This window comes from Haplochromis burtoni, unplaced genomic scaffold (genome assembly GCF_018398535.1).
Source record: "Haplochromis burtoni strain Fernald_Lab_line unplaced genomic scaffold, NCSU_Asbu1 Contig_350, whole genome shotgun sequence".
Lineage (NCBI taxonomy): Eukaryota > Metazoa > Chordata > Actinopteri > Cichliformes > Cichlidae > Haplochromis > Haplochromis burtoni.
Window position 1 is genome coordinate 215,249 of NW_024582711.1, and position 25,179 is coordinate 240,427.

The window sequence follows — 25,179 nt, forward strand, 5'->3', positions numbered from 1 at the left end:
CCTCAGAGAGGCTCAACGTTTGGTCACATGGATGTGATCTATTATAATGGACGCAAAGAGCATTTCCTATTGACACAAGTCCAATCTTGTCCAGATTGTCAAAAAACCCGAACTACAACCATTTGCTAGGATAAAAGACAAAAAACTTCTGGCTTTGCACTCCAGACAAAACCATCTTTGACAATAAAAAGGCAGGAGAGATAAGCCCGATTTAATTTCGCAAACCTCTCTTTCAGAGAATCCTCTTTAGTTGAGGTGGGTAGAGGTGGGACAGGAATATGCAGAACCTCCTACGCACATTCGTAAGAAGTAATCCATAGGGCTGTTCACTGGCGTGTGCATGTGTGTATGTGTGTAACACTCCAGCAGCTCCACACAGACACATGCAAATGAAGTAAAGTCTCAAGTGAAGCAACAAGGGAAAAGGGGACCAAATAGCGACTCGCTGTCAAGTGCTGAGCACAAATATGAAAAAGCTTAGCCTCTGAAGCATTTTGATATGTGAGGGACCTAATATGCTGAAAGAACAATAAGTCACTTCTCTGTCTCTCCTCCTCATTCTTCACCCTCTGACAGTTGTTTTTTTTCCCTCTCCCATATCTCAAAACTGTGTGATACAACAGTTTAATTAAATAAAATGACTTGGCAAGACCACAAACAGCAACTGAAGTGCTAGCAATAAAATTAAACTAGCTACATCATAATTAAACAGAGCCACCGTCCTTCAGTCCCTAAAATATCACCCTTATTATTGCCGTCTATTCCTACCACTGTTCTGCAAACACGAGTATGTGCCAGCATGGTAAGAAGTCATGCATGCCCCACTTGAGCTACAAGAAATGGGAAGAGGCCAGACTTTAGCAATCCACTGAAAAAAAGAAAATATTGTCTAAGTGTCATGTCAGGCTCTCTGATGCACACTTGCTTTGTAAGCCTGAGACTTGCAAGACTTTGCTGTAACAAACCATGGCTGTGTATAGTAAAGTAAAATCTAGTAGGTAGGTGGTATATAGGAGAGAAACTAATCCAAACAGACATATGCGGCATATATAGGATAACATTTTAGACAATGTAATAGAGGGAAGGAGTAAGAGACGTAGAACTTACATGGCCATGGTTGATGAATCCATGTTCCCTGGCGATGCGATCAGCTTCCCCAGGGCCCCCATTGATCTGGACAGCCCACGTGTTGGTATAGACCTTTGCAGCATCAATCCAATTCAGTTCAGCTGTCAGCAGGACAAAGACTGTCCACAAGAGAAGCAGGGCCACCCTGGCATCCATTAAAAGGACAACTTCACAGCGCAGTTTATCTGTCCGTCTGTTGCTGTGTCCCAGGCAGAGTGGGGATGCTCCACCTTACAGCAGCAAAGTAGAACACTGGCCTGGAGATGAGAGGACAGAGCAAACTATAAACACAAACATGGCCTTCTTAACTGGGTCACTCTTGGGTTTGAATTACCTACCGCAGACACCGTTCACAAAAACAAACCCAGAACTGCATCAAAAATAGACACCACACCCACAGACTTTATCAAGCATGAAACTTACTCACAGTCTGCTGTCAGACTCTGAGAAGAAGACCACATCTTAATAAATGTGCAAAGCATAAATATTAGGTCAGAAACAGACAAGGGCTGTGCCAAAAACTAAATCATTTTCCAATTCTCTTTCATTTTTTTTGAGACTTGAAATGGTAATATATGATAATGATATACAGTAGGCATGTTGCTGCAATACAGGAAGAGCTCCTAGCAAACCAATACAGCTACTGGCAAAAAGAGGGGAAACGTGTCTGAGGAAGAAAATATTTAAATTTTACTCATGCACTGCTCTTCATTATAAGGTATTCCATTTTTTTAAATAACAGACTGCTTATTAGGTATGAAAAGGTACTTTCAACACATTTAACAGAATAGTAAAATAAGCACGCTAAAAAGGACCATTATTTGAGCAGATGTTCAAATGAGCAAGATTTTCAACTGATATCGTCTGCTGCTCTTTGATTTGTAGCTCTTTGGATCATAAAAGAGGAGCCTGTAAGTCAAACATAAAAAGGAAAGCTTTAAGGTAAGTTAACTGACTCAGAGTGTGAAGACAGATAAGGTGTGGTTATCTGCTAAGTATATCAGCTCATCCTAAGAGAACAGGAGATAGAGACCATACAGGCCTAAACGGCTCACTGGTAACGCTGCTGATCACACAAAAATGATATCAAATGTATCAATCCACACAACACACTTAACCGATGTGGAAAAAAAAAAATCTCAGATGTTGTAAATTTGCTGAATTTGCAGTGTAGACCCCCCAATTTGGTACACTTCCATTTAGAATATTTATGTCAACATTTCTGGACATCAGGATTTTTAGATTTAAAGTATAAAACTGTTAAGTTAGCTGTTCATTGCCTTAGAAACCCTAAAAAGACAAAAAAGGGGAACACTTGATCATCACAGTATAATACAAAGTCACTAAACTAGTCATTACTTCAGTGTTATCCATCTGTCCAGTTAGAAGGCATACACACATGTGACAGACCAAGGACTGGGGATGCCGTGGCATTTGTCACACGTGGTCAATGCAAAGTTTCTTTCATCTGTGAAGAGAACAGGGTGCCAATGACGGACTTGCCAGTTCTGGAGCTCTCAGGCGAATGCCAATTGAGCTGCACTGCGCGGTGCTGTCAGGAGCTCATGCCACCCTCATTGAGTCCAAGTCTTTGTATGTTTCTGACAGTCTGGTCAGAAACATACACAAGTAGCCTGCTGGAGGTCATTTTGTAGGGCTCTGGTGCTGCTCCTGCTGTTTCTACGACCCTCTTCAGCTTGTCTTATGTAACGGCCTGTCTCCTTGTGTTTGTGGACAGACTTGTATCTCTGAGGTTTTACAGCCTTGCATTATACTGTGATGATCAAGTGCTTCCTTAATGTTTTTTTTTAGCAGCAGTCAAACTACAGTATACCTGGATACATGATCAAACTCTCTCAGCTCTCCAATACTCGTTCAAGTTGGTTGTGATCTGGCTTTTAAAACCCCAGCATACTTTACCTAGTGCCACCAGGTGCCTTTGAATAAGATAGTGACAGTCCAGATCCTTCAATAGTGCACATTTTCCTAGGTATACTTTCTTGGTGCACAACTTTTTAAAACACCTGGCAGGTAGGATGTTCAAAGCTTTAAAGAACTTGCTGTGTCTCTTGATGTTATCCTAAGATCATAGGATGAGGAGGCTACACCACTGGTTGCAGGACTACGTCTTATTTTTGAGCCCGAGGATGTGGTGGATAGAAAGATGGCAGTGGCTAAGAGCATTTGTAAGATGCCTTATGGAAAGTAATACCTGATCATGTCAAAAAGGGCAGAAGGTGGCACAATTTCTTGAATTATACAATTTATCTTTTGAATTCAACCTTTTAGATTTACAATACAACTACCGGTAAAAACTTTTTTACTACATCTGGGAAAGTTTCAGCCTCAAACCTTCAGTTTAGATTGAAAAAATAAATTCTATTTATTTCTCTGCTGGAAAAAAGTGGATTGCTCCCTACAGACAGGTTTGTTTTTTCCCCGAAGCGAAGGTATCTTGGCATTTTTTCACAAGTAATGGGTAAAAGGAGCAGTCGATCTACATTCAGACACTCATTTATGGTCATGAGTTCTGGGTAGTGATAGAAAAAAAATGAGGCTGTGGATGCAACTGAAAATATTTTCCTTTGCACAGGAGCTGGGCTCAGGCTTTCAGGTTACACTCATACCAAACTAATCGTACCACGGCAGGTCACGTTTAACCCCCAAAATTACAGTTTGTTTGACACGTGTGATTGCTCTGTGCTGTGCCCTGACCTGCTTGAAGAGGTGGGTCCAGGTGAGATTTAGTGGTCCTCACATAATAAGAGTACAAAATCTGCCCAAGAACAGTATGCAGTGTTTCATATAGCTACAGTGAAAAACGGTTTAGGTAATCAGCAAATGTTTGGTGCATGTGAGAAGACAGTGTGACACTACTTTCCCAATCAAGCCACAAAATCCTTGAAATCATGACCCTTTTTGTACTCTGCAAATGTGTTTTTCAAGTATGATATTTAAGTTTGAGTGAGCATGAGAAAGGGGATTTGAGATGCTGAGATGAACTGATGTGTACTCCGGTCCCAATTGTTAAATTCTGTGTATGCGCAGGCCAGTGAGAGAGCAGGGACTGTTGTGCTAGTGCACGCTACATGGCAGCCGTACCGAATGGAAGCACGCCCTTGGAGACGGAGTGGGAAGCTCGTACATCTGAGGGAGCTTGGAGTAGATCCACTACTCCTTCATGTTATAAGGAGCCAGCTCAGGTGGCTCATGCATTTCACAGAGAAAGCTACCCTAAGGACTTTGGGTTAGATCGAAATTCCTCCAGATACATTTTATATGTTATCTGGCCTGCGATAAACTCGGGATCCCCCAGGAGGAGTCTGGAAATGTTGCTGGGTAAAAGGAAGTCTGGGATATTCTGCTTAATGTGCTTCTATAATGATCCGACATTGGACAAGAGGAAGAAAATAAAGGACGGGTTAGTCGTAAACACAATTTTTTTTTATTTTATTTTGACCAAAATCCTTTCCTTGTTGACTGATAAGAAAAACCTCCCAACTCCAAATGATATGCTTTTAGCAGTAGGAATTTGGAGGCAACTGCTGTTTTTGCCGTAAACTCCTCACTTCCCCGAAAATACCCTCAATCCCTCAATCTTCCAAACAATTATCCCATTTGCGCAGATTGCATAGATTCAAACTATTCAAAGAGTAGACGCTCGCTTCTGTGGCTTCACAAATGTGGTGTGGGTGTGATTTGAGCACAACAGGAGAAATGGTGGAAACATGACCATGGGCTGTCACTCTTCCTGTGGAGTATTTCTTCTGAGCTCATTAGACACTATGCTAGCACCACAAAAACAGGAGCAGGGGTCTGCTGTTACCGAGACGGCTGAGAGATGGAAGAATAGATGGAGAGCGAGAACAGGGGAAGAGAGAGAGGAGACAGAGGTGGTACTGGTGGGGTCCCTCCCCCTCATACAGCACTGCGGAAAACAACAAGCACATTATAATACAACTCCCAAAACACCTTCTTTCAAAATGCAGCCTGGAGAGGAATTAACAAGTGGCTGCTTACTCTTACAATATACATCAAAGGCCTAAAAGTAAGCCGTAGCTTCAACCTTCACACCAAAGGAGAACTAAGACTTCAGAATCTAAACTACAATGAAAATACAAAATGAGTTGCATGACCTCGATTGAGATTAGTACAATGCTGAACCTTCAGTGGACGTGCAGGGGTGGATAAATGACCCGTGATTTGCTAAAATAACATGACAGATTTGAAATATTAACTGAGCACTTTCTGTTTCAAGCTATTGTCAAGACTTCTAAAAGCCGTTAAGTGGGCCCTTTTTTATAAGGAGGACGAGAAATCTTTTATTTTTTTCCCCAAAGTAATTTCTTACTGCTGAAACAGAGTAGGAGCAACAACTTCTGCCACGATGTTCTTTCTAGACGATTCAAAATCCTCTTATTCTTCAGCATCAGCAACTAAGTTGTCCTTCAAGAGGACGCATCACATCAGCTGATCCCTTGTTCTTGCTCAGTGGTCAGCAGAACTTTGCAGGCTCCGTTGAAGAAGCTTAGCACAGACTGACTCGTGTGCTTTGACTCGCTCATTATTCAAGCTGTTTGAGATTAGAGGGAGATGAATCAGCAGTGTCCATTAATTAATGTTTTGATAACTTCCCCAGTCCATTAGACTGCAGCCCCTGTACCCTAAACACTTGCAGCAATAAACAGATTAAAACTGCTCAAAAATAGTCCACATTATCTTTATTATATAAACATGGTAGGGGATTTTTAATGCACTTTTTGAGTACACTGTTATTATTATCCTAATGCTGTATTTTATAGGTTGTATATAATTTAAAGGTTACAGTTACAGCCTAACACATTCACCAGCAGAAACTATATTATCGGCTTAACTGACTCATCAGTAAATGATATTAGTGGCCTGCATTTTTGCAGGTTGCAAACAGTAAAGCATTGATACATTGGACGAACGGTGCATCGGCTTACATCTGCGGTGTTGACTGATATCGGCCTATCGACAAGTCAGGTGACATTTACCTATGGCAGCAACATGTTTATCTGTTGTGTCACATCAATCAGTTGGGGTCGCAGGGGGAGGGGTGGTGGGTGGGGGGCTGGAGTCTATCCTAGCAGATGCTGGGTGACAGAGCTGACAGGCTGCTACTCCATTGCGGGGTTAACATAGACAGACTGATAACCCTTCACACTCAGACCTACAGCCCATTTAGACTCACCAGTTAACCTATTAAGCATGTTTCTGGGGAGCCTTGCAGGAGCCTTCTTGCTGTGTGGCGACATTGTGCCGCCTTCCAGTTATTTAAAGCAATTAAATAACAGGAGGCACATTTGAAATATACTTTCCCATTTGTATAATTCCTAAATTTACTCTTACTGCCATCCCCCATAAAAAAAAAGCTTTTTATCCAGCTATAACGACTTTACATATCTTCGTTATTGCTTTCTTGTAACCAAATTAGAGGTATCCTTGCCAAACATAAATTACATTAAAAAAATAACATCATCCAGTCATTATTTATTTTAAAATGTTCCGATTTCAAAATTGGTATTTGACATAAAACTCAGTAATTGTTGCTGAGTGCAAAGATAAATAAATAACATGGGCACAACATTTAATACTAACTCAAACACCATCAGTCAAATGAAGCAATATTGTCAGCAGCGTGAACCTGAATCAAACTCAATTCTTAAGACAAGAAAATTCAAAATATTATTTTCTTTTAGTTGGAAAAGACTTGATTTCCCAAAGCTCTGGAGCAGCTGTTTAGTCAACAGCACACCGCTATCACAAGTATTCCCAGTAGGTTAAATGTGATTTATCTGACAAGGAGTTTAATAGAATAGAATCGCCCTTTATTGTTACTGTACATGTACAAAGAAATTATGGGTGCTCCACGCCAACTGTGCAGGAGTAAAAAAAATAAATAAAAATTAAAGACATCAGGAATAAATAGCAAACAGAAGAAATATATACAGTCTGGAGGAATATATACAAACTAGAGGAATATGTACAAAACAACAGAAAGGGACACAATGTGCAATTGGTTCAGTCCGAAGCGACATGACAAACATAATGAGACAAAATAGCATCCACCCTTGCTGACAGATGAGAATAAAGAACAAGTTGCATCAAGAACCATTCCAAACTTTCCAATCCATCGGAATCGTGTGCTTCCAAGAATATCAGTTCTGGATTATTTTTATAACAGCTCCCGTGCTGCAAACCCATAACGTCAAACTCATGGCACTAGAGCTTCTGTACACCTGAGTCACAACAAAGTTTTTTTTCCTGCTGTTGCACTCTGTTCAGACTCAGAGATGAAAAAAAAAGTTCATTTAACCCATGAACACCTGGTTTGTCTTCCCTCCGCAAGGAAAAAAAAAAAAATCAAAAAATTAATCATATGTGAATTGATAAAGAGTCTGCAAGCAGAATCAATAATGGAACTGGTATAGATAGATTTCTTTTTTTAATCAATATCCATTTCTTTACTTGATGGAGAGCAACTGCCAATTTCCATTAGCAATGACAAGAACACAAAGCTGTGACAGACCATATGCAGCACTCCAGCTCTATTTCAGGCTGCCCACCAGCCAAATCTACACCCACCATGTGCTCTGGGCCGGCCTCTCACAGAAAACCAAGGCACACAACCATGCTGCAGCATTTGTGAAGTACCACTGACAGCCAAGTATTCTTTCCTGCGAGGGAAAATTGCTCCAAGTTAGAGTGCGATTGGAAAGCCAGAGGCACTGCACAGGCATGTTGTGCTCTATCAGGACTGCGCTACACGGTGGGATGTGAGCTGTGCGGTGATCATCTGAGACACGCCGTGTAGTGAGTGAGAACGCCATGACTGACTGCCACTAAAGCCTAATCCATCCTGGCTCCCACTGTCTATAAGTTACAGAGATGGAAAAGCCTGATAAAAATGTTGTCTGGGGCAGCAGCATCAATGTGTCCAGGAGGAAGAATCAATTCTGTAAGTAATGTCCCACAGAGACATCCAACCCCATTTTTAACAGCCATCTGAATCTTGGCATTTATCCCCGCGGTAAACTTCCCCCTCATCTAAGACAACCTCCTTCCTACTTTATAGATGAGTTATATTGTTGACAAGTTTGTCTCCCTACTTATTTCTCCTCCACTGCATTCCTGTTTTATATCTCTTATAAACCATGTGCTGCTAAGGGCTCACACCTTTAGGACCACTAGTACTGGATTTAGGAGTACAGGTGACAAACTGAGTGGAGATCGGAGGCTGGAGGTTGACAGCAAAGTCTTTCTCTATCTATATAAACTTAGGAAGACACCTTTGCCTAGACCTAAAGGAAAAGCACAGAACATCAGTCAGTCTTTGATGTGGTGATGTAGCGTAGTCGGAAAAGAAGGATGCCCTGAGCCATACTTTTTGCCTCAACAACTGGTGACCTTGACTTCCTTCTTTGGTTTACTTCTGGTGGGAACTGCACTAGAAGTACAAACAATATTACCCACGGGATGGGGACAGCATGACTTGGATTACTTTAGGTTTAGTTTTGCAGCTTGTTTGCTCAAACTGAGCTGCTCTTCAAGCATATATACAGTGTTTGACGGAGACTAGCGCACTGCTTTGGTGTTTTTCACCCCTGCCAGACAAACAGAACTGAGTGAAATTTACTACAGCTATCTTCACCATACACAGATAAATGCACTTGATTAGCTTTACTCCCTATTAAAGCGTCAGGTTGAATAACTATGAGACCGCAAAAATAAAGAGTGTGCGCGCAAGACAGGCAGAGGACAGTGGAAAGCAAGCAGACTGTAAACTGAATTAGCCGAGCCAAATGTGACATCCTGCAGAAAGCAGCACTGTAAATACAACAGTTAAGGACAATCGTGTTATCTTACCACCAATAAACTTCAGCAGAGGAGCGCGTCTGAGCAGAGCTGGCCAACTATGTCACTAAGCCATGTCTCTACCAATAAATAATTTTTTTTTAAAAAGAATCCCCTGTACTGTTTTAAAAAAATAAAATAAAAAAATCTTGTTATCTAGACTGGAGAAGCATTCACCTGACTGGGAGGACTGGTGAGCGCTGTTGGCAGCGCTGGCAGACTACTGAAACGCTTTCCGCTAATACTCCCATTGTTCCCACCCACTCTGGCACAGCTCCCCTCCCAGCTTTGAACGTATCAAAAACTCACGGATTAAAAAGAAGAAGAAAAAAATAGCAAAACAGTAAAGCGGCTGTCAGCCGTAGGAGTTACCTTAGCAAGTCAAACACCAGTGAGGACCGAGACGGCATGCCTCCTCATCCTCCCTCCGTGCGGAGACTCCCATTCCTCCTTCTGCGGGTTTCACTTGCAACTTTACATCTAACCTGACACTGTGCGTCCTTTACTCGGTCCGGGAGATTATTTACAAGGCTACCCGCATGCACCCATCTTCACCGAAAAGTGCTCAGTTCAACTATCCCGTCTTGCTTGTCATCCTCCACCAACTTACAGCCACCATGGTTATATTTTGCCAGTTAACTTCCACCGTCGAGCCCAGTTATGTCTTCGGAGGCTTCTTCTAATAGGTTTAAGTCATTTCACGTGGTTTGTTTGCTGGCTGGAGTAGTGCTGTTTTTAATTTACACACGTACAAATTAAACAGCACGGACAGACAAAGGGGAAAATAAGCCGCTGTGTGCCAATACAATAAAGCGGTTCAGGATTGGATGAAAATTACAACAACTTGCCACTAACCCCTTTCTCCAGGAAATACGTCACGTTTAGAGCGAGTGGCTTATAGTGTGCGCTTGATGTGTATCGTCGCAGTCTCCTATAGGGACGGGGCCAGCTGTTGTGTAGCTCGCCTAAAGTCACGCTAATCCCTTTTTTCATTTGACAATAGCAGGATAAATAATAACATTCGTATCATCGTATTATTTTTACTTTTATGATGAACTAGTTAAAAGTCTAAATAAATATAAGAATGGTTAAAGTAACAACTAAAGAAATTGGATGACTGTGTCAAAATTATGCCTGTTTCAAGCTGCAACGCTGATTAGTTTATCCTCACAGGAGGAATTCCGGGACACGACTGTATACAAAACACGCATCCATGCTTTAAGGCTGGCTTGATTTGTACACCTGTGTGTGACTGCCATCTCCTGGATATGAACTGAACTTACAAAAAAAACGAACAAAACAGCACTGGAACCAGTAGAGGGGGCTATAACACAAAGCTCCCCGTTTGAGTCTGACTCGCATGGTTGCGTCTACCCCGTTACAGCCTGGTATAAGTGAAAACCAGCCCGCTTTCAGCAGCTCCAGCGTTATAACACGGACCAAAGTTATCCCGGAATAAGGACAGCACGCATGTGCCGTCAACCCGGATGTAGATATCTTAGTGCGCGTCTATTCCCCGTTTCTCCAAGTTATTACAACATTTGCTGTGAGAAAGATTTACAGATCTTAACCCCAGCTGGACAAACCTTTGCCGCCCCAAACCTGTCCAAACCGGGTTAACCATCCGTGACATGTATCGGGCTACGTGGATGTCACATGAGAGTGACAGCTCCACAGTGGTCTCATTTCGGAGCGCTGCATTTTTGATTTAAGGTGAGAGAAACTACAGTGAGTTGGTATAACCTACACTTTTACTGCATGAGTAATGCATTTAAAATCCAGCGTGTGTCGGCGTGCCTGAAGTTGGCCTGACAGAGGCCGCCTGCTCGTTTCCGCTATCATCATCCCGTGTTGCAGAAATCCTCCTCTAACTTAGACGATGGACTTCCGCGGTAGGAGGCATGAGCGAGGCAGCAACTGGACTGACCCGGAGATTGTGGAGCTGCTCCAGCTGTGGTCCGACGAGTCGGTGCAGATTGAACTGGAGAGTTCACTGCGCAACCAGCGCGTGTTTGACCGTATCGCCCACATTTTGCGTGAAAAGGGCATCTACCGCACAGGAGACCAGTGCAGGGAGAAGATTAAAAAGATGAAGCTGGAGTACCGCCGCATCAAGGACAACCACAAAATGAGGTCTTGGAAGTTTTATGATGTGATGGACAGAGTGCTGGCGAATCGGCCGGCTATTACTTACTCCTCCCTAGGCGGAGCTGTCATAGCTCAACAGGTGTTCCAGACCTCTGGGGCACCTGAGGCATACCTGCAAGGAGTGCCAGCGGGCTCTTTTGGTCCTGCTTCCTCCGGTGGGTTTCTCTTTGGCCAGCCCCCAAAAGCTGGAGATCCGCTGGAAATCAAATGTGAAGATGTGGAGGAGAGCATGCTGAACTCCGGAGAGGCACCGCCTGAGATGTACTATGGTTCTGGAGATGATCAGGAAACTGATGGGCAGTCTCTACTGGAGCCAGAAGACACCCTGAGCCGAGCCGAGAGCACACTTAATACAAGAATTTCACCTTCAGGTTGTCAGCCGATAACTATCATTATTATTATTATTATTAGTTAGAATCAGCATATGTTTATAAAATTGATAGCAGGCTAAAATCGTATTTCTCTTCTTTACATTCTCAGGTTTTAGTGACCTGAACATGACTGGCTCTGCTACAGCCACCACCTTGGCTGCTGGTGGTCCCGTGTCACACGACACATCCGACGAGCCCAGAAAGGAGGGTTCTCGTCAACAGACCTCAGTGAGACAGAGGAAGCGGCGCCGGGGTGGTAAAACATCATGGTGCCATGGGGGCGGTAGATGCGGTGGTCAGGAGAGACTGGATAAAGCCCTAGCCAGCTTCCTGAACTGGCAGCAGTCTGCAGAGGAACGTCTCCTCTCACTGGAGGAGGCGCGGCTGGAGAGAGAGCTACAGGCGGAGGAGCGCAGGGAGCAGCGGGAGGAGAGGAGGGCAGAACAAGAGCGTCAGCATGAGCTCCGCCTGTTCAGCATGCTCACGGGGGTGTTGCTCGCTGTCAGAGAGGGGACGCAAACCACAACACAAAGCGACCCCGTCACCTCACCCTTAGCTCGTTTTTCAGCTTCGCTGATAACAACGCCTGCCCCCTCTGCTCCTTCATCTTCATCCCAGCCACCTCCAGAGGCTCCCACGACAGAGTCTGTTTTTAATCAGGAGACAAAAAAGTCACAGCTCAGATCTGTCAAGGCCTGCAAAATGTCTCAGAATGCTTTGGAAACACTGAGGGGTGAGGAAGGTCCCGGCAATAGCATCTACCTGTCTGAGCGTGGTAATAGCATCCGACTCCATGAAGGTATCCTCCAGGAGGGCTACATCCAATATGGAATGGACCGGCACCATGATACAGACAACCCTGATGTGAGGGAGCACAATGTTGTAAACACCAGTCACAGATGCTTAAGCATTTATTGAAAGCTCCTTCTTTTTCCAGGGTATTATCAACATGGGGACCAGTGAGAACAAACTTTGTTATGATCTTCTTCATAAACGGGTAAGATAAATATTAGATTCAACGCAGTCTATAATGATATGTGTATAGCCATTTACTTGTTATTACTTATTATTATGAATTATTCTGCCTGCTCTTTGACAAAAAAAAAATCCCATTTCCTTTTCTGCTACAGCTGACCAAGCCTGACATGCTGCACATCAACCCATCCTTGTTGCAGTATTCAGACTGGAGGGGGCACGCTTTGTAAGACACTTAAATGCACATTTATTTTTAATCTTTTCTTAATGAGGATCACATTTGTTATGTGACTCATGGTGAAGTTACATTTTTAACAACAACCTTTCACTGTGCACATTAACCCCATGACCTTTCCGTCTCGCTCTTTCTCAGCCTCAGGGTGGCAGTTGCAAAATTCCTGACTCGCTACTGTTGTTCTCCAAACCCATTAAAAGCTGACAACGTGGGTATTGCTTTTATTATTGAAATAGTATGCACTGTAAATAATATATGAAATGTGTTTAAGACGGCAGCCACAGCCAGTTGAATATGTAAAAACCTTAGTGCGTTAAGGGAATCATATTAATAACAAAGGTAAAACTGGAACACCTTTTTATTAATCACTCACCTTGCAGTAAGCACAATCCTGAGGACTTTATACTCTTTCCTGCACAATGCCACGGAGCTATATTGCACAACTCCTATATAATGACTCCATAAATGTTATTGACCCTTAAGATAATAATATTTGACACACAGTATACAGGATAAAGGGTAGAAGATGTAATAAATCCCCAGGTTGTGTAAATAAAGTCCTCATCTTGTGACTCATAGCGATGTCCAGCAAATAACATAATTACTGACAAATAAGCCTTTATTCCACTTTTATACTAATGCTCTGGATTATAGCCTCTCATTTTTATCAAAAATGAAGGATATTGAGCTGAATGCTTTATTTCACTAATGATCAAAAAATGTCAAACACTACAATTGAACTGACAGCAGTTCTGGGTTCACCAACTTAATTTGCACAGGAATGAATAGCAGGTTTAGTAGGTGGATTAATTTAAAGCACATTTATCAGGACTCGTGCCATAATTGGGTCTTTCATAACACAGTGGATGCCTGTGTTTGTCCAGGTTGTGGTGATGAATGGCTGTGGTTCCCTCTTCTCATGTGTTGCTGCAGTCATTTGTGATCCTAAAGGTAGGTTCAGATATGCTTTGACGTACAATTCATTTAATGCATCCATATCTGTACCGTATGAATAAAAATGAGTGCGCGGTAGAGAGGAAGTCGAGTCCGCGTTCCTCTTTTGCTTGTTTAACAGATAATTGGAAGGATTACGCAGACTTATTTTAAAGAAAACACCCAGCCACATAAATTGCGCATTCTGTTTACCTCTGCTGGCGAAGCTTCATTTTAAGCAGCGCAGTAAATTGTTTTGCTCAGTCACAACGTTAAAAAAAAATCATGAGCCTCAGAGTCAGCTGGTATTTACCTATTTACTGCCTACCTGAATCACTAAGGCAGAGTGAGTCAGTCATTAGTGGGATGTTTTTGAAATCAGCAGATGCTTTTCGTTGGTGATTTTGGTTCCATGTTAGCAAAGGCAATGACCAGTAACAACTCAAAATAGTACCAGATATGGCTCAGTTAGCATTTGCTGTGCAGTATATACACCCATGAAAATACAATATGATACAGATTATATGTGCACATTTAGTTATTTGTATACTAAAATGAAAAGTGAGATAATAAAAAAGTGCATATTTTAACCTGTTTTGTGTGTTTTGCATCCCGTAGATGCCATCCTTATTCCGACTCCTTTCTACGGCGTCATCACTGAAGATCTTCATCTGTATAGTGATGTAAAACTCTTCCATGTTCCCCTTGATTGTGAGGTAGGAAGGCACAGCCCGAGTTGCTTGCAGCATTTTGCATTTGAAATGGATGTTTTTGTGCACACTGGAATGTAATGGCCCCTATTCAGCTGGGCTGCTTTTTCTTTTGTTTTTAAAGGCTGATGGGAAAGATAACCGACCCTTCCGCCTCACTGTACGGAAACTAGAAGAAGGTCTGCAAAGAGCTAAGGAAGAGGTAACGTGTGAAGGCATGTTGGTTTGAAACAGTAATATTTAAATGTTAAAAGAAAGACAAAATTACTCGAGCAAAATTCTCAGCGTAGATAAACACCTTGGATGCTTTGTTCTTCTCAGAGACTTTTTTTTTCAGTTTATCTGTAAAGACCGTGAAGGTACAGTGTAGCAGTTCCTGTTTACTTCCAGTTGAACCTGCCATTTCTTTAAGGGGTTGACAATTCGCGGCGTTATCCTGATGAACCCCCACAACCCTCTGGCTGAAATCTACAGCCTGAAGGAAATGATTACCTTCCTGGAGTTTGCCAAAAGGTATGTTTGCCTCACTGTTATCTCACACTGCGGCCTAACGCTGTAATCCTCTTGCTCTACATTTCTGTGGTTCCTTTAAGCGCTTTGCCAAGTCACTGCATATAGTTCCTACTGTGATCTGTTTTATTTTATGACGGAGAGCTCTGTCCCGTGTGTGGAATATCAAACGTTCTTGACGGAGTTTTACGACCTCTCTTAATCACCAGCATATTGTCAAGTGCAGCCATGTGCCAAAGAGACTCCTGCAACATCTATTGTTTTCTAAATGATCTTGCCAGAGTAATTCCCTGCACAGACCCTTCCAGGCACTGAGCTGTTGTAACCATAAACCACAGTGCTTTTACAGTGACACTGGGCGTTGAAGGAACTGTTTTACATTGATGTTGCATTTTCCTTGTCTTAAATATCCATTAAGAATATAAAACCAGGTCTTATTATTGCTGCACTGAAAATATGTATATATTTATGTTATCTTCCTGTCTCCTTTCCTGCTTTAGAAATGCTCTCCATGCCATTGTAGATGAAGTGTACATGCTGACAGTGTTTGATGAATCTGTCACCTTTCAGAGTGTCCTCAGTGCAGACAGGTACTGCGTGAACCTAACCTCCGCATGATTAGTCTGTTAGACCTTGAATCATCATAACTGCTGCTGAAGACATCCACTTATCTCATAATGATGTGCCCTTATTTCAGTTTGCCCGATCCACAGAGGACGCATATAATGTGGGGAATGAGCAAGGTATGTGCTGTACAGAGGCCTGGAAGTGGAAAACTGTGAGACTTTCAATAACCGTATACATTGCTTTCACAGTTCATTATTTTTCATTGACTTTGTCATGTCCTTTCTAGGACTTTGCAATGGCAGGAATCAGAATAGGCACTTTATATACTGAGAACAGAGACCTCGTGGAGGCTTTGGCCAAATTGGGCTCTTTTCATGGTGTCTCTGGGACTACCCAGCACCAGGTTGCACAACTGCTTCAGGATAAAGGTAAGAGCTGAGCTTTTTGTGTTCTTTTGCAGTCACACTGCTGTTGTAACATCAGATTTATCAGAAAAACCACTTGGAAAATAATCCTAACATGAGCACAATTTGGACAAAATTATCCGGCACGCTTTACACAAAACAAGCATTTTGTGTATAGCGGAATTTATATTCATAAATGCAAATTACTTTTGATGCAAGCATTTTAACAATTCCACTGTTCTACCTTGTGCGTTCCATGCTTTCAAGAAACACGAGCCTCCCTTTTTTGCTTTCTCTGATATGACAAGCACAGCATGGGGCCTCTGCTGCAGAAAGACTTGTAACATTTAATTTACACTTGCCGACTGTCACTTGGCATTCTCGTGTTGTAGAGTGGATCAATGAGGAATTTTTGCCTGAGAACAGACGCAGGCTGAAAGCTGCGTGCAGCTACTTGACTGGAGAGCTGCTCAGTATGGGCATCCCGTTTCTAGACAGGCCTGCGACACTGTATGTCTGGGCTGACCTTAGAAAGGTAACAAGACCAAAGTCGAATTGAAATGGCTTGCATATGAACGCAACATTCTTCTCATTCTTTTGAGATATATATTCTTTAGGTTTGATTTGTCACTTCTGTTTTGGTAGTATCTCCAAGAGTCATCGTTTGAGGAGGAGCTGTCTCTGTGGAAATGTTTCCTCAGGCACAAGGTGCTGCTGAGTTGTGGCCAAGCGTTCTGCTGTTCAGTGCCCGGGTGGTTCCGCATCGTCTTTGCAGACCAACAGCACCACCTTCAGCTTGGTCAGTACCAACAACACTCGTAGTCTCTCTTGGCCAGGCTGTTTATGCCCTCTCAGCCGTTAAAAAAAAAATGGTAAATGGCCTGTATTTGTATAGCGCTTTACTTGGTCCTAAGGACCCCAAAGCGCTTTACACTATACACAATCATCCACCCATTCACACACAGCCGTTCACCTACTCTCTGTTTTAGGAAGAGCAGTGAGCCATTAACATTGGACCAGATTTGTTGGTCCAAAGAAGCAGTGAAAAACAAAACTATTGTACAGCTATGTTGTTCACAGTGCAAATGGATAATGACACAAGAATACTAGAAAAGCAACCCAAGAGTCTTTCAAAGAAAAGAAGAAATGAGATTGAAAGAAATGGGATGTTCTTCAATGGCCAAGTCAGTGATCTAAAATCAGTTCCTTAATATAAAGCTGAAAGCAAAACAGCCGCAAACAAGCAGCTCTTTTCAGTGGACTCTGGTTCTAAGGTACGATTAGCTGTTATTGCATTGAGGGAGGGAGAGTAAAGGTCATATCCTTTAAATTTTACCACAAATTTCCTGCCCAAGTCCTTTGCTATCCTTGGTCTATTATGAAAAACTGAAAAAGAATAGTTAAACACATGAAAATTGCTCCTCATTCTTGCTCAACATTTATAAAAATGAGGATAAAAATCTTAATTCATTCATTTTCCTCATAGCTATTTTTGAGATAGTGTATGCAGAAAGTTCTTGGCTTGATGTTAACCTCTCCGATTCCAAAAGAAGAAGACTGAGTAGTCTGTAGTGACCTAATCGGTTGATTTAAAAAAAAAACCAAACCCAAAAAACATCCTTTAGTTTAGCATTCTAGTACAGCGATATCTTTCAAATTATAATAGTAAAGGCTTTAATTGTTAATATTTAATTGTTTCTGTAGTTTTTAAATCTACCATAGTTATACTTTGTTTATATGCTATTATTTTAAAGTTTACAGCTTTCTGGATTAAATATGTAGAATGCTTTGTCACCCTGTGCTTATACTAGACAGTGATTAGCACATATTTGTGATATAATTTATTCATTCAAAGGTTTATGTTGTACTGACTTATTTTGTCACTTTGTTTTGTGGTTTTTCAGGCCTTAAGCGAATTAGAGAGGCTTTAAAAGAAACTGAAGCAAAAATGCGAGTCCCGGACATCAAACAAACCAGTGAGGAGAGCCAAAAGCCAGTAAAAAAGGACAATGCAGGTTCAGACAATGCTGCTACTGTCAATCCAAAAACCTTACCCGAGAACAATTCATCAGATCAGCTGAAGGAGAGGGATAGCCCTGTTCCTGACACAGGCTCGCTGGCCACTGAAGACTGCCAAGCCTCTAAGCCCACAGAGAGTCTTGACACGCTGATCGGTACTCTCAGGCATCAGATCCGTTCCTCTGATTGGCTGGAGAGAAGCACTCCAGAGCTGTCTGCTGGGGAGGACCCAGAAATTTTTGATGTGTTCAAGGTCCTGCTGCAAAGAGCCAGAAAGTAAGCTTAGGATTAAACAGGCACGAATGTAGCTGCCAAATTTCAAGAGGCAGTACTTAAGCATCCCTCTTGCTTCCTGTGTTTATGGTGAAAAGCTTGACACAAACACCTGACACAAGGTCAGCTCTGATGTCTGTTTTTGAGGAATGAAATAGCTGAGACCAGGTTAAAGAGAAGTAAAGAAAAAACCCGGCCTGGCATTAAGAACAGGACGGAGTACTTTTCTGTATGCGTCTTGAGGCCTTATTGTTAAGCTGAGAAGTGGATTTATTTGCTGATATTCTAAGTGGATGCCAAATAGAACAACCAAAAATCAGACGTGTCCTAACATCAAACACTACAAGTCTCTTTTCTTATGAATTGTAAATGTTTCTGATTTTCATCTTACGCGGTTTATTTTGTCAAAATGAATTGTACTTGCTGTAAAGTTAATAGTCCACAAATAAATACAGGACGTATTATTTATTTTCTTGACTGTTATTCATTTAGAGTAAGTAGCCTTTAACTGGAGATGTGTTATTTTGTGTGCTCTTTGTTTGTTTCAGTGTGACATTATCTTTTGTTCTTTGGCATGGGTGGGCTGTGGGCTCTGTTCCGCTGCTGCAAAGGAAAGTGAAGGTGGTGAGAGTAGAGTGACGAACAGGGGGAGATATCTGATGCTGAAGACGCTATTGGCTGACAACACTTTGTAGCCCACTGTCTGTGACAGCGAGTGGGATTTCCTTAACCGTTTCGTGATGTGTAATGACCCGACGACACCCCCCACACACTTTCTACATGACAAGGGTCTGATTTGTTTATTGCAGTCGAACATAATTGCTCAACTGTTAAGGGACTTGTAGATCGAGCTTTTCGAACCTATTCAACTCTGTTTGCTTTTAGACACATAAACTTCTGCTTCCTCAAATACTGAATGGCTGTTGCTGGAGCTTTCACTTTCTCTATAGAGCGATTCGGCAAGTCACAGTGGAGAATTCAAGGGGAAATTTCAGCCCTGATGGGTGGGAGTTTCCACTGCGACGGTGGAGTTACAGTGAGGGTTTGATCTGTTGTGGTTGTAAGCATATTATCTTATATGTCAAATGAGTGTTGGAAGTGTTTGTACAGTAGTTTTGGCACAGCACTACTTTTACACTTTCTTCTACTTTTCGGCAAACTCAAATCAGAGTTTAACCTCACAGCTTGGTTCCTGACAGCTTTTTTCCCTTCAACAACAACAACAAAGGTAAGCCAGGGCTTTTATATTTGTAAAGCTCATTTAAATAATCTAAATGCCAAGGTTACTTTTAAGACAGATTATCCCTCTGTCGCTGAACTTCAGCACATCCTAATTACACTCTTGTTTATCCTCGCCCCTGTCTCTTTTAGCGGTGTCAAAATGAAGTTTCTTGAGCTGGATGACTCGATCGGTCGCTTCAGGTTTTCACAGTCCTGTTTGGGATTAGTGGGGTGCCTGTGTGTGTGCTATGCAGTCTGGACACCTTACTGGGTGAAGGACAGGGGACTGTGGACGGAGTGGAACGCCACTGAAAGCGACCAGACGAATCCTAAAGATGATATTGGCATCAACGGTGAGCCAAACGCTTCTCTGACACCACTCTGCAGTCAACAAATCTCGTATCTGTCTTAAGCTTTCACTCTGTGTTAGGTTAAAGGTTTGACTGACTAAAATGTGTTAGGAAAGGCAGCATATTTAATGAGACTTAAGCACATCTTTGCTGTGCTGTTTTGATAAGACTGCTTCTGCTTGCTTCAGCCTTAGGAGAATTTATTTTTCTCAAGAGAGGATCAATATCAAAAGGGAGATTTGACAAAACGCTGAGTTACAGAAGAGATTCTCTGCAGCAGTAAACAAGTTTGAGCTTGCTTCTGTCCGGGTGAATTGCATTCTTTGTTAAGGCTCAGTTCTGTACTGAATGTGCTTGCGAAATCTTTAGTGAGCTAAAACCCGGTCTTTATCATTCAAATCTCATTTCGTGTCATAAACTGACATAAACTGAGTTTATGCTCTTAACAATTAATCTAATATTGTATAAGTCCTCTGCTCTCATACACAAAGAAGGAAAGCAAATGAGAAGGGACTCAAGATAGTTGTTGTCTTTTTGCTTGACAATATATAAAAAAATAACAGTAATAATGGTGATTAGAAATGATTAATGATACAACGAAAAAATATCAGTTATGACAACAACAAAAAGTCTTTTCCTCATGCTGAGAAGAAACTCCAATGAATGAGTGATCAATATTAAGATTATTAAGAAGTACCACAAAATTATTAATTTACTAAAAAGATAAAAATATAGTAAATAGCTGTTAACTGCAATAGTTCAAAGTTGACTTAAAGAGATATATTATGCTGTGTCTGTTCTAAAATTAAAAAGAACGATACTGAATATTGAGTTTCAGGTAAGGAGATAAACATATAAAGGTTATCCCTGAACACTTGGTTTCCTACAGTTTTCATCAGTGACATTAGCTAATGACATCATTTATACATCTGCTCCTGGCCGAAACCTTGTTTCTTCTCAGGAAATATTTGTACACGTTCTCGTCAAGCATCAAATCATCTGCCGGAGTAGCAGAATAATAGTCATTTGATGTACTTCATTTAAAAACCAACAGTGCTGGGAAATACAGTCATTTGGCAACAGCACAATATCATTTTTCTAGGTACTCTTTTAGCGCATCCCACATGTCTCCCCTGGGGGTATTTCTAGAAAATAAAAGTATATAAGGCTTGTGACAAATTTGTGACACTTGGCCAGACAGAAGAAAGTAGACATTTAAGAAACAGGGTTTTTTTTTTTTAAAAAAAAAGCCCAGAGCTAATAGGTTATTACCTTTTTCCAGTGGACTCTTCAAGTGCTGCAAAACAGCTGGTATTAAATAAATAAGGACTTAATTGAATAGTGAAGTATGGACAGTTACTCTGGTGGAGTGCCAGAATAAAAGTGTAGAGGTGGAAAACAGCATAATCCTGTTTTCCAAACATTTAATCCTAAGTGCACTCACAGATCATTCTCTAGCAAAGGCATTCGAGGATAAAATAAGGGATATATTGTGGGAAATTTGACATTGTGTAGTTTTTATCATGCTCGTAGTGGAAATGAATGTGTAAAAATGAATATAAGTGTAGTTACCCATTCTAATTTTTGTCTGTTGTTTTGTGTCCTGCAGCTCTGGAAGCAGAGAGGGTCTTTGGAGTTCTCTCCTTCCTGATGGCCGTGAGCACGGCTGCTCTGTGTCTGGTGTTTGCCCTCTGCTGGACATCCCAGACGGTGCGCTCCTACTCAAACACTCGCGCTCTCCTCATTGTACAAAAGGCGCTCTACCCCACTACCCTGCTGCTGTTCACCATGGCCCCCACAGGTGTGTAACATATATTCATTTCCTATGACATCCACATATGTAAACACGGTGTTTCTTGGATTTCTGTTATTCTGTTTCTCCATTTCCAACTACCCTCCAAATGGCCTTTTGGTTTATGTCATTCATGTCAAGCTCTCACCTACAGAAGTTGTTTCATGTACTAGTCATTTATGTACCCCGCTGGGGAGCGCACAGAGACTTTATTTTCTTTGGAATTGCAGTTCAATATCATGCAAAGTCTTTCCTAAAGCTCCAGGCATGTAATAATTGTGCTTAATACCTTTTTTCTTTTAGCGGTAATCATACTAGAGTTGACTCATTTTCACCATCTGTCTACAGGTTTCTTCTTCCTCCTGAGCTGGTCTTTTTTCACATATCAGCACCGTGAAGAAATCCGTCAGGACTTTTCCAGTCTTGGCTCCTCCTATTGGCTGGGGGCTTTAGGTTGGACCCTGCTGCTCGTCGTGGAGCCGATCGTCTTTATCGTTGAACAGGCTGTCGTGCCAGACATCCTACCTGACTTGGAGAATGCTGTGGAGCCATGGCGGATTTCCTCTCCATCTGAGGCCGACGAACAATCTTTTAGTCAAAGTTCTCATCCTTTTAACCCCAAAAGCAACAAGGGTGTGATGAAATATATGTCTGAATTTTGAATGGAGTTCAGAAACAAAAAGGACACGAATATGAATATGACGCTAAAGGAGTCAGTTTACACATTATTGCACACAAACTCAGCTAACTGTGCACTGAAAGAATCCTGAAGTCAGAAGAACTGAAGTTTCCTGCTGGGCTTACTGTGGAAATCATTTTCTGGTTTGTTGACTGGTTCACTGGTTTGTTGATTGAAATGAAACCACAACACACTAAGGACTAATAACATACCAACTAGTGAAATACACAACTAATGATAGGTTTGCGCCTCAGCCAGGATCAGGTCCAGGTATAAAGGGCTCTGAGTTCAATCTACGTAAACAAGACATTCAGTTAGTACATTTATCTAAATAGTGCTGCTGCGATATATCTTACCTGAAGTCATTGTTATGGCCATGTGACACTTCAAATAGTAATTGTCATGTAAAAGATGATAGGTACTGATTAATGTTGACAGATTTACACATTACAAGCATTTTTGGTCTGTTACATATGTTTTTCTGTTTTTTGGAGATTTAACTTGGGTTTATTTATAAACAGATGAGTAGTTCTCAGATATATTCGTGAGCCCAGACTATAATTTCAACTACAGCATTGTTTTAATGCAGAGCTCCATGAGGGCCTGAAGATCATGGCCATTCAGTACTTGTTTTCAGCCGTGTCCCTTATGCACATTTCTTTTAATAGTAGATTGCACTGTAGTTAAGGAAATTCCCACTTGCAAATTCTTTGCAATTTTTACAGTAAGAAACATTGGTGCGCATCAACAGAATTCCAACTATTGTCAGCCAGCTGTCATTTGGCAGGACGTGGGGTACATCTTTGAGTGGCTGCCAGTCCGTTGTAGGACTAACAAGAAACAATGTTCTTGAACGGTCTGCCTGCACTACCTTTCACACTGGTGGACTCTTCTCCTTTAGACTTTTGAAACACTCTCTTTTCTTTTCTTTTTTTATACCAAGTCTTTATTAATTGTGAATTTTGTTACTTTGTTGTTTTTTGTTGTTGTTGCCCATTTTGTATTTTTTTTTAATGTTATCAAAAAACAATAAAACTTCTCGGTATAACACGTATCTTGTCTTTAAGTTATTTTCAGTAAATACAAGTTTTCATTTAGTTGCAAATTATTCGATTCTGTTTTATTTACACGTAGCAGCTTACATGTTTTTTTTTTTAAGTTAAATAGCAGTTGTGTGTGTGTATACATTCCTGTGTATACCATAGAAAAGAGCAACAAAAAAGATCTAGGCACATATCCAAACTTTTTTTGTACTGTAACTGTTCAACAAAACTTCGTCTGCCTGTGGTAGACTCTAGCTTTTATCCTGACTAAGCAACCCTCAGCAACTCACAGTTTAAAAAGCGTTGTTCCTTTTAGAAAAGTATCTGGATGTTTTTAAGGGAAGCAGAAGCTTGTGTGGTTGAGCGCTATGGTTCTTTGTTTGGACAGTTGCCCACCAGCCCGTGGGTCTTGAATGTGTAGTGAAGCAGAGTTCTTCCCTTGCAAGTCCTACATCTGCTTCCTTTTTTGAAAAACTCTTTCATTTCTTGCATGCAGCTGCTGGTTCTGCAGAACATTTGGGGCACCAGACAGCAAACTGCCTCCCAAGTCGTTATTTACTTTCTTTCACACCTTCCCAAGAGGAAAGGAAGCGCTCAGATGCTGGACTGCTCATGTTTATGTTCTCAACCTGCCAAAGTGGGGGAGAATTAAGTGGCTCTGGCTTTGTTAATTGGGCGTTAATCAGGTGTTGCTCTAATTAAAAGGCAGTTCCGCCCTGTTGGGCCCTGGTAATGAGTTTGTTATTAAATCCAAAGAGGATTTTTGTCTCTTTTTCAATTTACCAACAGGGTAGTGGTTAATTGCTGTGTAAATGAGGGGAATGTCCTTGAAGGTCGCGTTGCATCAGCGTGCGATCCATGAACAGAATTGTTCCAAAGAGCTTCCTCATTCTATCTTCAAATTATTTAAATTCACTACAACCTCTTGTATCCAGCTGTGCCTCTCTTGATTCAGTTGCTATTTTTGAAAGAACATTTTTTTAAACATTATTTGTTAAAATGAGAGACTTAGTAACCCATTTTCCTTTGTAAATAAAAGCACTTCTGAAGTTGATTTTCTTTTAATCTTAAGTTGCTTTTATTTCCCTTCAGTAGATGCTGTCTGGGCACTTGAAAGAATACAGTCTTTCATGGCTGCCAGTGTCTCATAAACAAACCCTAGCCTTTTCACCTTCCACCACTACAAATGCTGCTCTTTTACCCTCCTGAAAGCATCAGACTAAAGGTTGCGAATGCCTTCAGAGAAAGGCAGGACAAATCAATATGGAGATAGAAAGAAAGAGATAGTGAGACAGTTAGGCACAAAGTAAGAAATGACAGATGAATGGCAGAAGATGTTACATACAGATAGACAGGTGGCCAGATAGTCACAGAAAGATTGCGGGTGTTGATTGTTGAAGGGCATCTGCTATAGAGACATCAATCAGAAGATGGCACCAAGATTGAGTGTTTCCTGCCTGTGGCTGGCAGCATGTGTACAACATAACCTGGGCTAAACCACTGCTCTTCATATCAATTAGAGTCCAATTATACAGCCATGTCCTACTAATTATGCTGCACCGCCACTATGCCAATCCTCAGCATAAAGTATGTGTTTCTCCATGCTGTGTGCCTGTGCTTGTGTTCATTGAGATAAATAAATATCGTCACAGAGTGCCAAGGCGCGCATTCTTAATCTGATTTTCAGAGCTATAAGTTTGAATTTTGCAGAGGAAGGAAAAAAACAAACAAAAAAAAAACCCCAAGAGAGCAAGAATTGCCAAAAACTGTTATTTTCTCTTGTACCTTTTGGTGGTGCTGGTGTAACACCTATCGTTTTGACTTTTGCAAAGAATTCTGGTGAAATGGGGGAGACACTGCTTTCATTTGATGAGTAATGTAATCACAAAAAGTCTGTGCATGTCTGCATGTGTGTGTGTGTGTTTGATTTTGATTTGCAAGGT

General features: G+C 41.5%; 3 protein-coding genes across 4 annotated transcripts in view; 2 read left to right on the forward strand and 1 right to left on the reverse strand.

The window, feature by feature from the left end:
- furinb (furin (paired basic amino acid cleaving enzyme) b) overlaps positions 1-9,965 on the reverse strand; it is a 93,475-nt gene extending 83,510 nt beyond the window's left edge. Inside the window, exons 1-2 of one of the 2 annotated variants that reach the window (XM_005942814.3) lie at positions 9,379-9,965; positions 1,108-1,385 (exon numbers count right to left, since the gene is read on the reverse strand). In XM_005942814.3, the coding sequence (XP_005942876.1) occupies positions 1,108-1,284 (177 nt within the window). In that variant the 5' untranslated portion in view covers positions 1,285-1,385; positions 9,379-9,965. Of the gene's footprint in view, positions 1-1,107; positions 1,386-9,018; positions 9,350-9,378 lie in introns of those variants that run through there. The other variant, XM_005942815.3, reaches the window with a different exon arrangement.
- A 115-nt stretch (positions 9,966-10,080) lies between these two features.
- Positions 10,081-18,619, forward strand: accs (1-aminocyclopropane-1-carboxylate synthase homolog (Arabidopsis)(non-functional)). Its single transcript, XM_005942812.3, has 15 exons — positions 10,081-11,525; positions 11,635-12,389; positions 12,463-12,522; positions 12,656-12,726; positions 12,874-12,943; positions 13,620-13,686; positions 14,287-14,384; positions 14,503-14,580; positions 14,791-14,891; positions 15,389-15,478; positions 15,586-15,631; positions 15,742-15,883; positions 16,252-16,394; positions 16,505-16,658; positions 17,764-18,619. The coding sequence occupies exons 1-15, from the start codon at positions 10,886-10,888 to the stop codon at positions 18,156-18,158; spliced, it is 2,910 nt and encodes a 969-aa protein (XP_005942874.1). The 5' UTR covers positions 10,081-10,885; the 3' UTR covers positions 18,159-18,619.
- A 124-nt stretch (positions 18,620-18,743) lies between these two features.
- On the forward strand, positions 18,744-23,229 carry si:ch211-256a21.4. Its single transcript, XM_042228786.1, has 5 exons — positions 18,744-19,211; positions 19,321-19,379; positions 19,523-19,725; positions 21,332-21,523; positions 21,863-23,229. The coding sequence occupies exons 3-5, from the start codon at positions 19,533-19,535 to the stop codon at positions 22,174-22,176; spliced, it is 699 nt and encodes a 232-aa protein (XP_042084720.1). The 5' UTR covers positions 18,744-19,211; positions 19,321-19,379; positions 19,523-19,532; the 3' UTR covers positions 22,177-23,229.
- Positions 23,230-25,179: the final 1,950 nt, after the last annotated feature.